The sequence below is a fragment of the Thunnus thynnus genome, chromosome 3 (assembly GCF_963924715.1).
Source record: "Thunnus thynnus chromosome 3, fThuThy2.1, whole genome shotgun sequence".
Lineage (NCBI taxonomy): Eukaryota > Metazoa > Chordata > Actinopteri > Scombriformes > Scombridae > Thunnus > Thunnus thynnus.
The window spans coordinates 4516286-4529170 of record NC_089519.1 but is presented as its reverse complement, the minus strand read 5'-3'; the positions used below and the strand labels follow the sequence as shown (position 1 = coordinate 4529170).

Sequence of the window (12885 nt, the reverse complement as noted above, 5' to 3'; positions counted from 1 at the left end):
AAAAGCAGTATTTGGCATATTGACACATCAGACACATTATTTTTTTAATCATTTTTTGCTTTTCTTTTGCTTTAAAAATTCAAGTACTGTTGTCTGCTTTACACACTATTCACAAGACTCACAATATGTTTGATTCTGAGTCTGTGGTTTTGATGTGTCAGCAGTTGCACAGGTGAATTCATTCGTCTTGCATTCACAAATACTACATATCACCTGTTTCATTAGACAGTAGTTTTAATTGTTATATAGAAATCCTTCATGTATAGGTATATACTCTTCTTATACTGCCTTCTAATTTGTTGCAGTTTGAGCAGTTAAAAATGACATGGTGAAGGTGGGTAATGAGTCAGCTGGCTGGTAGAAACAACCACATTTCCTTTGTGAAGCCACAAAATGTTCCTAGCAAAATGTTCCATCTCCTTCACAATAAATGCGGTCTGCTACGTGTGCAGACATGACTTTTCTAGCTGCTGTGGACAGGTATATATACAGCACATATGTGACCACTAGTCCTGAACACATGCAGAGGTCCTGCTCTATGATCACAACCTTTGATCTGAGGGATTCACTTGGCACTCAATATTGAAGACCGGTGAGTTGATCTTTCTAGACTACTTTTGATTCTAAATTAAAACTTGTGTTTTTCAGTGAAAGGAAAATAAATAATGTATTTTGAATGTTTGATACATTTGTGATACAAGTACATGGTGAAGTTCATTATTCTTGATGTAAAACAAACGTTTGTGTTTTCCTAACTGCAGTGATGAAGGGTAACAGGCTGACTCTTGCTCCTCTGTGTTGGCTCCTTGGCTGGATGCTGCTTGTGGACTCTTTCAAGGTGAGTGGAGCATTCTGGGATTAGTTCCGACGTGCTGTTATATATTGTGAATATCAGTAGACATTACTAAAATTTGACAAATTTTAATGTTTACAGATTTTTGTTTTAAACAAGTCACTCAAGCTTAATCTGAAGGGATAACAGTTTATTAGAAGTTGGATCTCATTTTCATAGGTTTTGTCATTGTTTCTATTGATTGATGGCATTATACGACATTAAAACTCACTAAGTTAACGGTTGAGATCTTGGAACACAGCAAAATCTCTGTAAATACTCAAAGTCAGATGACATGAGGAACATTAACAGTCAGACAATCACGCAGGTTTTAAACTAACCTACAGGTTAGCCAAACCTATTTAGAAGAAATAAGTTCTGAGATCTCAGCAATTAAGTAGGTGAGTACAATGTTATCATAACTAATAGAACTGAACATCAAACCCACAAAAGTGAGATCCAAGTTATGATTAACCAGGGTCCTCCTTTAAAACTTGTTCTAAATTGAAATTGAATAACTAAAATCTTGCTTGTCGTCCACAACCTCAGAGCAGGTGATTTCCTGTCCTTGTGCATTCTGCAGTTATATATGCTCCACAAGATTTAAAACAGGATTTTGTTTGAGAAAGTAGCTTTGTAATGGTCTCCTAATGACTTTTACTTCAAAGTTGTTGTTTTTTTTTTTTTTTTTTTTTTTTTTGCCTTACCTCACAATGAGTTTTGCGTTCACTCACAATAGATTTTGCATTACTTTGCAACACTTTTGCATTACACAACCAATTTAGGACAACACTCTGTCCTAAAGAGTGAATGGAGAGATTGTGTGACATTTCACATTATGCATTTATTCATTGTTACTCCATACTGTGTCTGGTTTATGACCTTTCCTTTCATCTTTCTCTTCTTTCCCCTGTAGATCAGTGTTATCCTCACTCTACCAGAAGAAAACCAGGTCATCCCAATGAGCATGGCTGAAGATGCTGTTGATGACATGTACTTTATGTGCAACAAAACTATGTTAGAAAGGATCCATGAAACATACTTTGCTAAAGAGAACACTGAAACATTTGCAAAGGTCTGGAAAAAAGCACAAGGTTGTGCAGAGCGGAAACTAAAAGAAAAAGACAAGGAGGATGAGGCTTTAACCAAGCGTCATATGCAAGCAATATGTGTTTATACCACTGGATATCAAAAGTTTCATAAGACGTTCAATGATGCAGTCCAGAGCAGCAGGAGCACTTCCTTCCCATTTCACTCCTTACATTACTGGCTGACATCCGCCATACAGATCCTCGGTAAGAATAAAAAATGTCACACCACTTACCGTAGAACCAACGCTGTGCTTAGTGGTGAAGTCAATCAAATAGTTCGGTTTGGTTTTTTTGCCTCCAGCTCTTATGACACAACACTGACCCGTTTTGGTACGAAGACCTGCTTTAAAATTACAACCTGTTCAGGTGCTTTCCTGAAACATTATTCTACTGTTAATAAAGAAGAGCAAGAGGTGCTCATACCCCCATATGAGAAATTCAAAATAACTGGGAAAAAGAAGGGTGTATCTGAAGGTCTACAGAAATGTGAGGTTGTCTATATCCTAGAAAGCACAGGAGTTCAAAGCAATCAAAACTGCAAAGCTGCATACTCATGAGAGACCAGTGTTTATTCTTCAGCTGGTGGAGCAAAGTGAAAACATTTAGTCTTGTCTTGCAAACTGTGTTCATTTCAACCTTTTAAAATCCAAGCTCATTACCATATCTAATCATTTTCCTTAACCCCCTACATTCATGCTTGTTTGTTGTTTTTTCCTTACTATTGCAGATATATGTTTTTATGCTTCCCCAAAATGCTATTCAAAAACAGGAGCAACAACTCTGTACAATTTCTAGAAGCCATTTGTGTCTGCATTCTTACTGTAACAAATATGTTTGTTATTTTTTTTCTCATGAAATCAATAAATTTGTCATACAGCAAAGATATTGATTTGCTTTTGTTTTGTTCTCTTAATTGATAGTCAATCTACTAACTAAAAGGTGAATATCATCTGGATTCATATTCACATAGTATGTTATCTTTCCACCTCCTCAGTGTCACCAACAGTTCCTCTTAAGTCTGATTCACAGAGCTGCTGAGAGCAACTTTCAGTAAAGAACTGAGAGAACTCCTAACCAATGAGAAGGAGTGACGTTGACCCTGTTGCTATGGATGACATCATGTTTCATGAATGAACTTAATCACTGCAGTGTTTGATTGACAGGTTACTGGTCTGTGTCAGCAATACACAGGAGAGAAAAGAATAAATTAAACTGAATTAAAACAAAAAAAAAATCATCACCATTTACATGGTGTGGTCTACACATGATATACAGCAACATGGCGTATAATAAGTGGGTGTTCTCTAGCACCACCTGGTGGACACAGGGAGTGATAGTTATCTCCTACATGCAATGTCCAATATTTATGAAAATGTGTATCCATGTCAGTTGCCCTCTGGTAAATGTATTGCTGAATTAATATTTCACTTATTTAGTATTGCCTGCAGGCAACAGGAAGTGAAGCCTAAATGGCACATAGTTCATCAAATGTACACACAATTTCCAATATTCCATCTCCAACACCTCGTACTGCACACAGGAAATGATATTTTACCCTTTCACACAGTGTCCGATAATCCTGAAAATTTACAGCCGTGTTAACAGACCTCCAATAGTTATACCATGGCTGCCGCTCCCTCCAACACGCACAAGGTGCGAGGGCCCGTTTATCACCGCTTTGCAGCTCTAATTACATGTTATGTATGTTATGTTTGCTGTCGGCCATTAGTCCTCAAGTGGTACAAGAAGCCTGTGGTGAGATAAACAAAACAAGACATTCATTGTTTTCAGTCCAACAATGCAGTTTAGGAGTTGTGTGGTAGTTTCACAATGTGTTACCATCCTCCATCGACAGATTCGTTAAACACAGATTATTTTCTCTATGCATGACTGATTTTGATGGCTGCAAGTTTTTTGCACATTAGGTTTCTGACTTATCCAAAATGACGGCAAGAAGGAGGAAACTGATCCACTGTATTAAAGATGCAAAATGTTCAATTTGAAGAGGCAACACAAGTCAACTACTGCATAAAAAAATGCAGTCTCTAAAAGCTGATGAAGATGACAGAGATGATTTCTATCTGAAGACACTCTGCAGTTATTTCTCATAATTTATAGGCACATCATTGTGGGACATTACTACTTATGGACAGTTATGGACAGACTGCAGATTGCATTAAACAAGGCAGCAAGAATGGTCATAAAATGTGGAGTGAAAGAAAGTGAATTGAATCATGGGAGCAGTGAGAAAACAAAACACTCAGTTGCACTATTTGGAGAAGCATGAGCTGTATTTTATCATTCTGATATTTGAGTACTGTTGAATCAGAGAGAATTTGCTTCTTTTGATAAGCACCATGAAATTAAATGGAAAATACTTTCATTGAGCATTAACACTGCTTTTCTGGCACAATATAAAACATTTTATTAGTGGGAGTGGGACACCATTTTGCATAAACTAAAACTAACAACACATGGACTGCATGAACACTGCATCCTTCTCTCACAGATTGTTAGGTTTACGGTTGGGGAAAGGTTTTGGTTAAATACTGAAAAATGTCCCATTTGAACTGAGGCATGTTACCACAGCTGTAGCCATAGCTTCCCTATTCAACCACAGGGGGGCACCAGAGTCCACACAGTATTACCCAGAATTTGCCAAGAACAGAGCCAACACACATAGTGAGTGCCCTAGCTGTCAAATGACCTTCAGATTTGAGTTTTGCAAGCTACATTTTGCTCAGTGTAGTTCACTCACAAGGCATGTTTTTTTTCTGAAAAACATCCTTCCTCAAAGATTTTGGAAAAATTGAGCAGTTTAGTCTGGGTTGTTACATTTAAATGCTGATCCTTCTTTGCTGCAATAATACTTGTTAGTTCATGTAATTGTAATAACTCTTAAACACAGTGTGACACAGTTCAATCCAAATCAGAGCAGTGGGAGATTTTTGAGATCTTAGACCAGAGTATTGTATGACATACAGTGATTTTCAATAATATTGTATTTTTTAAGTTTCCATTAAAATGTTGCATATATCATATCACATATCATGGGCCTGTGTTGTGAATTTGAGTGGCAATGATGGTTGTGTGCTAAATTACCTCCCAGACTATCATGTTTTGCAAAGAAGTGGAACCTTGACTGCTTTTCTTATTTCATATTTTATTCTTTGCTCAAATCGAAAAACACACAACGGCAGTGATACCATTTGAAAAGTATAACTGCAGGTTGGTTCCCTTGCCTTCATTTTTCAACTATGAATAAATTGCTCTGGCTGCTGTCATTCAGTTTAGGACACATGGCCTCAGCTGCCCCAACAGAGCTGCAGCTTTAAGTCTGCAAGGTAGCAAAAGTACATTTTACACCTGTCAGTACCTAATATTATATATAACAATTATTAGCAACTAGTATGCAGCTCCTAGTTTAATGTGCAACAAATTATTATTTTCTTTTTCTTTTTCTTTCTTTCATGAAGTACATTTGTCATATGGCAAAAGCATAAGCGGATTAACATCAAACCATCTTTAGTCAAATTGATTGTACACATATACAGGTTTTGCATGGCAGTGAATTAATCATGGACATAATTTGGTTACTGAGGATTATATGATGATAGCACAGGTTTTGTGGATGATGTGATCAAAGCTGGAGCGCCAACTGTACAGTTGGGAATCAACTTCAACAAACTCGGAGCAAGACATGGTTTGTGCTTTCCAATTTCTATACTTTATTGACCTTTCTATCTCTCATTTTGTCTTTTTTCATCAGTTTTGTTTTGTTTTTTCATACAAAAATGTGTGTATCCATCTTGTGAACTGTAGATCGTAATTATAATCAGTTTTAACACCTTCAGAGCTTTAGTGCAGACTAGTTTTGATAAGGTAAACCCAACATAATAGGCATTTTTTTAAAAAGCAATTCTAAAAAAAACACTGGGGTATCTGCAAATAAATGAAAAGAAATTGCCCCTCTTCTCTCACAAAATTAAGTGTGTACACAAAAAATAACTTTCCCCTTGATAAATAGAATTAAGAGACCCCAATGATCTATTATAGTCAATAGGAAATAGTTCAGAATTAAGTTGAGTCAGAATGTTGTACATGCACTCCTTACAACATTTTGTTTTTTTTCCGCATACTTTTCAGGAAACATGCAAAACCTCACAACTTTTGATTGTGGTTTGTGTATGGACTCTCTCATCTTGTGTTCTACAATTCTCCCCTATATCCTGATCTCTCTGCCAGCTGATGGTCTAGTGCTGTGGCTGTTGAAATTTTCTCCAGTCTTCTGGACACCCAGTGTTGTACCTCAGGTATAAACCCCTTAGGTACAAGATGAGCTTTTGTTGTGTTATCTGGCTGCAATCCATCCTGATTTCTGTAGTCCCAATGTTCTTGTGCACTGATGATCCAACATCAGTGGGCCTGTACGCAATGTCTTTTTCTTCTGTCTTTATTGTCATCTCTTTCTGCTGCTTATCAATTCTCAAGGCTCTAAAGCAGCCCTCGCCAGGGGAAGGAGAGAAGGAGGGATCTAACATGATCAAGAAAAGGGCTTTCAATATAGTCTTGATCTTCCAGGTCACTGCATTTATTGGCTATGTACCATTGATCACTACGGACTTACTGAATGGGAAAATAGATATGGAGACATGATGTATCGCAAAGACCTTAGCTTACTCTTTAATAGTTTGGCTTCCTCCGCAGGGCTGGGAAAACACCTAGTAATATGTTATGTTATTGTTGAGTAATTTTTTTCAGGAGTAACTTCACTTGAAATCGCTGTCCCTGTCAATTGCAAACCCCAGCACACAGCTGTGAGCATTGTAGTGCTTCTTTGACACTTTGCCTTTAAAATGGAAAAAGTGTGAAAACATCAGCCCAAATTTGAGATTGCATTACTAAGAAACTGCTGTGTGTATATTGTAATGTAAGAGACATAGTAGCTACACAGTTTTCTTTATTTGTAACCTTTCGGTATCAGATGAGTTACTCTATGTGCATCGTAATGCATTTTGAAAAAAAGTAATGTGTCTGCAGTGCTCTTTTTCTTCTATTTATGTGTGGAAGATATACTGAAGGACCACAAAAACAGAAGTACATCATAGTGCAGTATAACAGCCCTGCAATAAATACTACCATAGATTAAATGTTCGGTTGTTGTGCTAGTGTACATCAGTTGTTTATGTGCTGACTATATTCTGTGGTGTTAAGGCTGTACTCAGTGGTAGCGGTGAAGTGCATTCAACTGAAAGATGTTTCTAATTTTTGGTTTACTTCATATGGATAGAGAAGCAGAAATACTGGAAACAACTGATAATATCTTGCAATCCAATACAAAACAAACTACATATTCCAAAATTAACACAATTAAAATTGGGTTGATTGTCACAAAGGTGGTATTTGAATTAAGTGTACACCACTGTGCTACACAGGTGCCATCTATTCATACTACATACTGTACTACACTTTCGGGCTAATGCAGTGCAGCTGTATAGACAGGAGTCCCAAGGTTATCAGTAAACATAGTTCTGATAAAGCTTAACTTACAATGAAAAGGACCCGAAAATGAGGTGACAGATTTGTGATCTTCATTGAACTGGAGAAGTTGGCAAAGATAATGCTTGCATTGGGACTTGGCCTCCCCAGGTTGGAGTAAAATACAGTAGTAGAGAGAATACAGCATGATTGATGAGGTTGCTAACATATGCAAAGTGATTTGGCTCAGTGTGACTGTAAATGCTCTTTATAAGGAAACCAACCCCAACCCTATGGAGGTACTTCTGTGTCTTTATTATGCAATAAAACAAAATAGGTTTGCAATCAAAAAATATATATAATCACAAGTAAAATAAATTTGTGATCAAAATGCTGATCAAAAAGTTTTGTTTTCAAATCCAAAAGTTTTGTTTGCAATGACAGATGCCACTAAATTTTAAACGCCGCACTTTTAAGTGTCAGAAATACATATTTTTATTAAAGTTTTTTAAAAAAAAGGTTTGGCCCATACAGTGTAGTTGCATATGAGGCATTTGCATGTTTTAAATTATGGATTTCATGTTCCAGCTCATTTCAGCTTTACTGTGAAGAAACACTTGTGAGCTTTACATTAGACAGACAAATTAGGCCACAGAGAAGGAAATCAATATTAAGTCATAGAGGGGTAAACCAGTGAGCCAGAGAAGGTGTTCAGGCCCTCGATGTTCCCACATAGCTGCCTGCCACTCAGCAGCTCTACATAGACCTGGCCTCCCTGCTGCAGTGACAGGAGTACTGTCTGGGAACTGCTGTCCTCTGAGTCCTCCCTGTTGTCCTCCCAAATGGATGCCACCACCTCCCCGTTTCTCATGAGTTGCACCTTGTAGTACATCCTGTCGCCAACCATGCTCATCTTGGAATAGACAGTGTAGGAAAAGGAGTACAGCCCAGAACGAGGAGCCGTGAATGTACCTGGAAGAAAACCATTTTTTAAGTTGAATTTGCATCAGACACCTCTGCATTTTCATGATTGCAATGAAAATGCAAATTTCAGTTAGGGGTAAACGGAGAAGTAACTCCGATAAAGTGAAGACGTAACATGAATCATGGTTGGACAACAGTTTCATATGGTGTTGAAATTACTGCTTGTGAGCGCTCACCCAGGGCGGGGTTAAATCCATTTCCGTGATTTAGGTTGATGACATCATAAGGAATGGGGTTGTTCCTGGTGAAAGGTCCGAAGCAGTTTGTTCTGGGGCTCAAATAGGCAGTGAACGCAACCTTTATCCCTCCTGAGACAGAGGCAAGCCAACAGGAAGGAAAAACACTCTCTTGTTCTTAAGGTGTATGTGTAACTTTGTCCTTCTTTTCATTTTGTAAGAGCAGTTAACACACAGTTTTGAGGTTCAAAGTTGGAAACAGCAGTTGACAGAACAATCTCACCTTGAGGTCTATTTAGTAGCTATTCTGGAGCTTTTGATGATATCAAATAATCCTTATCATCAAATGTAGTTTGCTCAGTTGTCGTGGCATTATAGATGTTTTCTGACCACTAGGAGAACTTCTCCAGCCTGGTTCTAGACCTCTGAGGCCCAATCCCAATGCCCCCCCTAAACCCTGAACCCTCACAGACTTAATTGATGTCACCTGGAAAGTGATTGAGTATGAGGGCTGCAAGGGCTCGAAATGGTTTAAATAGGAATGGGAAAGCACATATCACACATATCACATTACCTGACACCAAAACATGTTATGTATGATTGTGGGTTTGGGACTTTTTATTCAGTACTTTATTACTATATTGACATGATCGATTGGAATTTGTCTTAACAAAAATAGAAAAAGACAAAAAAAATAAAACCACTCACTCATAAAGCACATAATACATTAAACAAAGTATAAAACAGATAGCTAATATCCAGCTCATAAATAATGTTCATGACAGTGAAGTAAGGGACCTACTGCCTGATTTGAACATGTTCCAGGCTCTTGCCTTACAGAGTAGATGAGATAATTATTTACTTCTTTTTGTCAAAACAGCATCATTAAGCAAACATTAAAAGAAATTGTTGATGAATAAACTAGGTATGTAATATAACCTATGCTTGCATACCTCAGATTTCATGTGTTTTTATGTATCTTAAATCCTTGTTAATGTTGTGTTTCTTTGTAGTTTTAGGCATACAAGCACACCCACTATGTCAGGCTGAACACCCACGTGCCGGTTTGTTTACTGTTTTGTTTTGGGGTTTTTTGTTTGTTTTTTTTTTGTTAATGCTTCTGGGCTTCCCCTGGTAACCTTGTATTTAATGCTGATTTAATGTCTCAACGCTATGAACTGTGGGTAATTCCCTCAGGCATAGTCTGCTGAAATGTGGACTTACAGAAAGTGTGCATAAAGGGCTCGAAATTTCTGTAGGAGAGCCCTCATGCTCTTCACAATTTGACAGTGGGACAGTCCTAAGCCCATGCAGGAACATGCCTCAAAGTCCGTGAGTGTGGACATCGGGATCGGGCCTGAATCTCAGATCTGTTCGCCGATTCAACTAGCTCTGGTGTTGCGCCTGCTGACAGCTATTCCTCCACTTTAGTACAACAGCTGACTAATCAGACTTCAGTAGGTGGGATTAAGAATTCGTCATTCAAGTCATCATCTTCCTACATAGCAATCTAGCTACATTTATTAAAAATAGTGTCAGGAAATTGACAAGCGTGGAAGAACACAACTGTAGAAGCTGTTTTAAGTCAACTTAAAGAGATGACAACTCTTACTTAGCAACCACTGAGGCAGTCTTGTTGTATTGACTGATAATGCTGTAGGCCCAACATGGTCACTTGCTACTCATTGGTTAAGGCACAGCCAAAAAAATTACACCCCCTACCCAGAATTGGACAAACACAAACAAGTCTTTAAAAACTCAAATGGAAATTTCAACAGCTACAATTCCACGAGGTGAGATTGTTTTGTTAACATCCAATTTCTCAAAACCAGTTTCTTAAGTAAATGATAGACTCAAAACAACATAAATAATTTATATACAGCTATAATGATATGACTATATGAATTATAGCATCTTGATTGTGTGGACTGTATCTACCAGTGTACCTATGACTTCAAGGATGCTGTCACCCAGCTGCGACATGCTCTTCGACAGGTCCATCACCCTTAGGAACATTTGATCCTCTATTTCCTGGAGCTCAGAGCTGGCACAGCAGCAGCCCCGCTGGCGCTTGAACGCACACTCACAGTCCCACTTTGTGCATGGCAGCTCCCCCTCCCACGCTACTACAAACGTGGAGGGAAAGAAAGGAATAGTGTCATTGATCTTGAAATCAGATGCTGTATTGTATTTGTATATGGCTCACACTCCATAGACAAAGATAAATATATGCAGTATGTGCATGTATGTATATGTAGCATTAGCAGGCAAATGATGACATCTGTGCATCAAAATAAGATCTACAGGTCTCACTGGATGAATTTGCTACAATATCAATTTCCAAAATATACAGTAAAAGAAACATATTCAACATAGATTGTGCTGGGGACACAATACGGTGATCCTTTTCTCTTTCCTCCTCTGTACCTGGCCAGCCAGATCAAATATCTCTGTCACCTATCCTCAATGTGCAATAAAAACTCTCCTAATAAACATTTTTTGACCATGTGAGCTTGTACTTAAAACATATTTGAATAACAGTTTAGTTTACCTGCTGCCGCTCGTAGGCTGCTGATAGTGTTTTGGGCTCTCATGCTGTCCCACAGCAGGCCCAAGACAAACAGAGTGCATAACATAGCTCTCATCTCACAACACCAGGAAATGTCTGCAGACAGAAAAGCTTATGAGAATGAACATTGTTAAAATTATTTCTTTGCAGTCACTTTTATTTTTACAACATTTTACAGACAATTTAGGAATAACCTGGAAAGTGATTTGTTGTAATTATGCAGTGCAGTAAATGATTAACCAAATGTCTAAATCAAGTAAAGAGTTGCAAGTAAACGTTGATAAGTCAAATTTTCCAATCTACAGATACTGATACATGTATTGATTTAGAACACTATTACGTTTCACAAAGTGTGGGATGGATTTCAAGTTAGGTCATACCAGAAATTATAAAATGAACTTTTCTCCACCTTTGCAAAATATAGTAAACAAGTTGACTAAAATACAGTCAGTTTTAATGTTACAAGAACATCCTGGAAAAAAAATGCGATAACAATTTTATTATTGTATTTGTCTCATATTTTTGTGAAAATACTGTAGTACTCACTGTAGTACCACAAAGAATCTCAAATCTCACAGTCTCTCCGATCTGTATCCACGTAAAATCTTTAGTCCAGTGTTTAAACCATCAATAATCCTTATAAAAGACAAAAAAAATGTAAAAAATAGTGAGGACCTGAGGGTCTTGCAGCAGTGTTCACAATGACAGTTTGTAAGAGATGCTCCTTTTCAGGTCAGTTATATTTCCAGATGGGTGGAGAGATCTCTGTGTCCAGTCACCAGTGTCTCCAGTGAACTTGTGATCTGTTTCCCTAACTTTGTTCCCCTCCCATACACACTTTGACCCCATGGGCTCCTCTGGTTTGGTGTGACCTGTGAGGGCAGATTTCAGCAGGGACCATCCTGGTAAGCTCCCCAGTGTATGTCAAAATCTCCTAAAGATTGTATCTAATAGAGCCTGTGCTGGTTAATAGGTCAGTGGTGTCAGGTTGGCTGATAGGATCGCTCAGTTTGTTGTTTATGATAAGCCAGCTCTTACCTGCCTGCTTCATCATCTCTCTGCACCTGTTACTCTATTGGAAATGGATGACATTAGATCAAAGAATGCCCTAGTTTAGTTTAGGCTTTTGTTTCAAATGTTCATGTGTGTGTGTGTGTGTGTGTGCATGAATGTGTGTATTACTTTCTGTCAATTGCAGTCAAATGAGGAAGAAGAAGAAGAAGTGTTGAACTTGAATATTGAGACCAGGCTTGTTTTAAGAAGTCCTAAACTCGGTAAGGAGAGTTGAAAGATCTGTTGTAGACTTCATTACAATCACCAAATTACATTACTGCATGAGACACTATTTAGGGTGACATTACCGAACGTCACTGTAACCTCACCGGGGTTTTATAATATGTAGTTCAATGGGTTAAAACTGTGATCTTCTGTATAGCCGCAACTGTACAGGGTAGGATTCTTTGTTCTCGCAGCACAAATATGCTGACAACAACCCTGTAAAAACTGATTTCTTTATTCAAATGTATGTACAATGGTGCTAGATTTGAAAGGCTTGAAAAATGGAACCCATTCTTATTCTTGATGTAAGAGAGTTGAAATATCCACAAAAAGACGTTTCACCTTAGATAGTCAGAAGTGAACGTGAATGAAAACATGAAATATTATTTTAAAAACTGTCACTATACAGCTCCACTATGTGTTCATTCATTCATAGGGAATGTATTGAGATCTCAGTGATTATGAATCATGAGTTGA

The 12885-nt window shown here is 37.8% G+C and overlaps 2 protein-coding genes across 2 annotated transcripts; one reads left to right on the top strand and one right to left on the bottom strand.

Moving 5' to 3' along the window:
- The first annotated feature begins 329 nt into the window (after positions 1-329).
- On the top strand, positions 330-2796 carry LOC137180526 (ecto-ADP-ribosyltransferase 4-like). Its single transcript, XM_067585919.1, has 3 exons — positions 330-592; positions 762-838; positions 1749-2796. The coding sequence occupies exons 2-3, from the start codon at positions 764-766 to the stop codon at positions 2478-2480; spliced, it is 807 nt and encodes a 268-aa protein (XP_067442020.1). The 5' UTR covers positions 330-592; positions 762-763; the 3' UTR covers positions 2481-2796.
- Positions 2797-7693: 4897 nt separating this feature from the next.
- On the bottom strand, positions 7694-11197 carry LOC137180649 (cerebellin-1-like). The gene is made up of 4 exons (XM_067586009.1): positions 11113-11197; positions 10508-10687; positions 8562-8693; positions 7694-8373 (listed from the first exon to the last, which is right to left on the bottom strand). Exons 1-4 carry the CDS (start codon positions 11195-11197, stop codon positions 8072-8074), a joined length of 699 nt encoding a protein of 232 aa, XP_067442110.1. The 3' UTR covers positions 7694-8071.
- Between the last annotated feature and the right edge of the window lie 1688 nt (positions 11198-12885).

What these genes read in the sequence shown, in the direction of transcription:
- LOC137180526 (XM_067585919.1), top strand. Translation starts at nt 764, where the DNA reads ATGAAGGGTAACAGGCTGACTCTTGCTCCTCTGTGTTGGCTCCTTGGC. An exon ending in TGCTTGTGGACTCTTTCAAG is followed by an intron (nt 839 to 1,748) that starts GTGAGTGGAGCA and finishes TTTCCCCTGTAG; the next exon opens with ATCAGTGTTATCCTCACTCT.
- LOC137180649 (XM_067586009.1), bottom strand. Translation starts at nt 11,197, where the DNA reads ATGTTATGCACTCTGTTTGTCTTGGGCCTGCTGTGGGACAGCATGAGA. An exon ending in CAGCCTACGAGCGGCAGCAG is followed by an intron (nt 10,688 to 11,112) that starts GTAAACTAAACT and finishes CCACGTTTGTAG; the next exon opens with TAGCGTGGGAGGGGGAGCTG. An exon ending in TGGATTTAACCCCGCCCTGG is followed by an intron (nt 8,374 to 8,561) that starts GTGAGCGCTCAC and finishes GTTTTCTTCCAG; the next exon opens with GTACATTCACGGCTCCTCGT.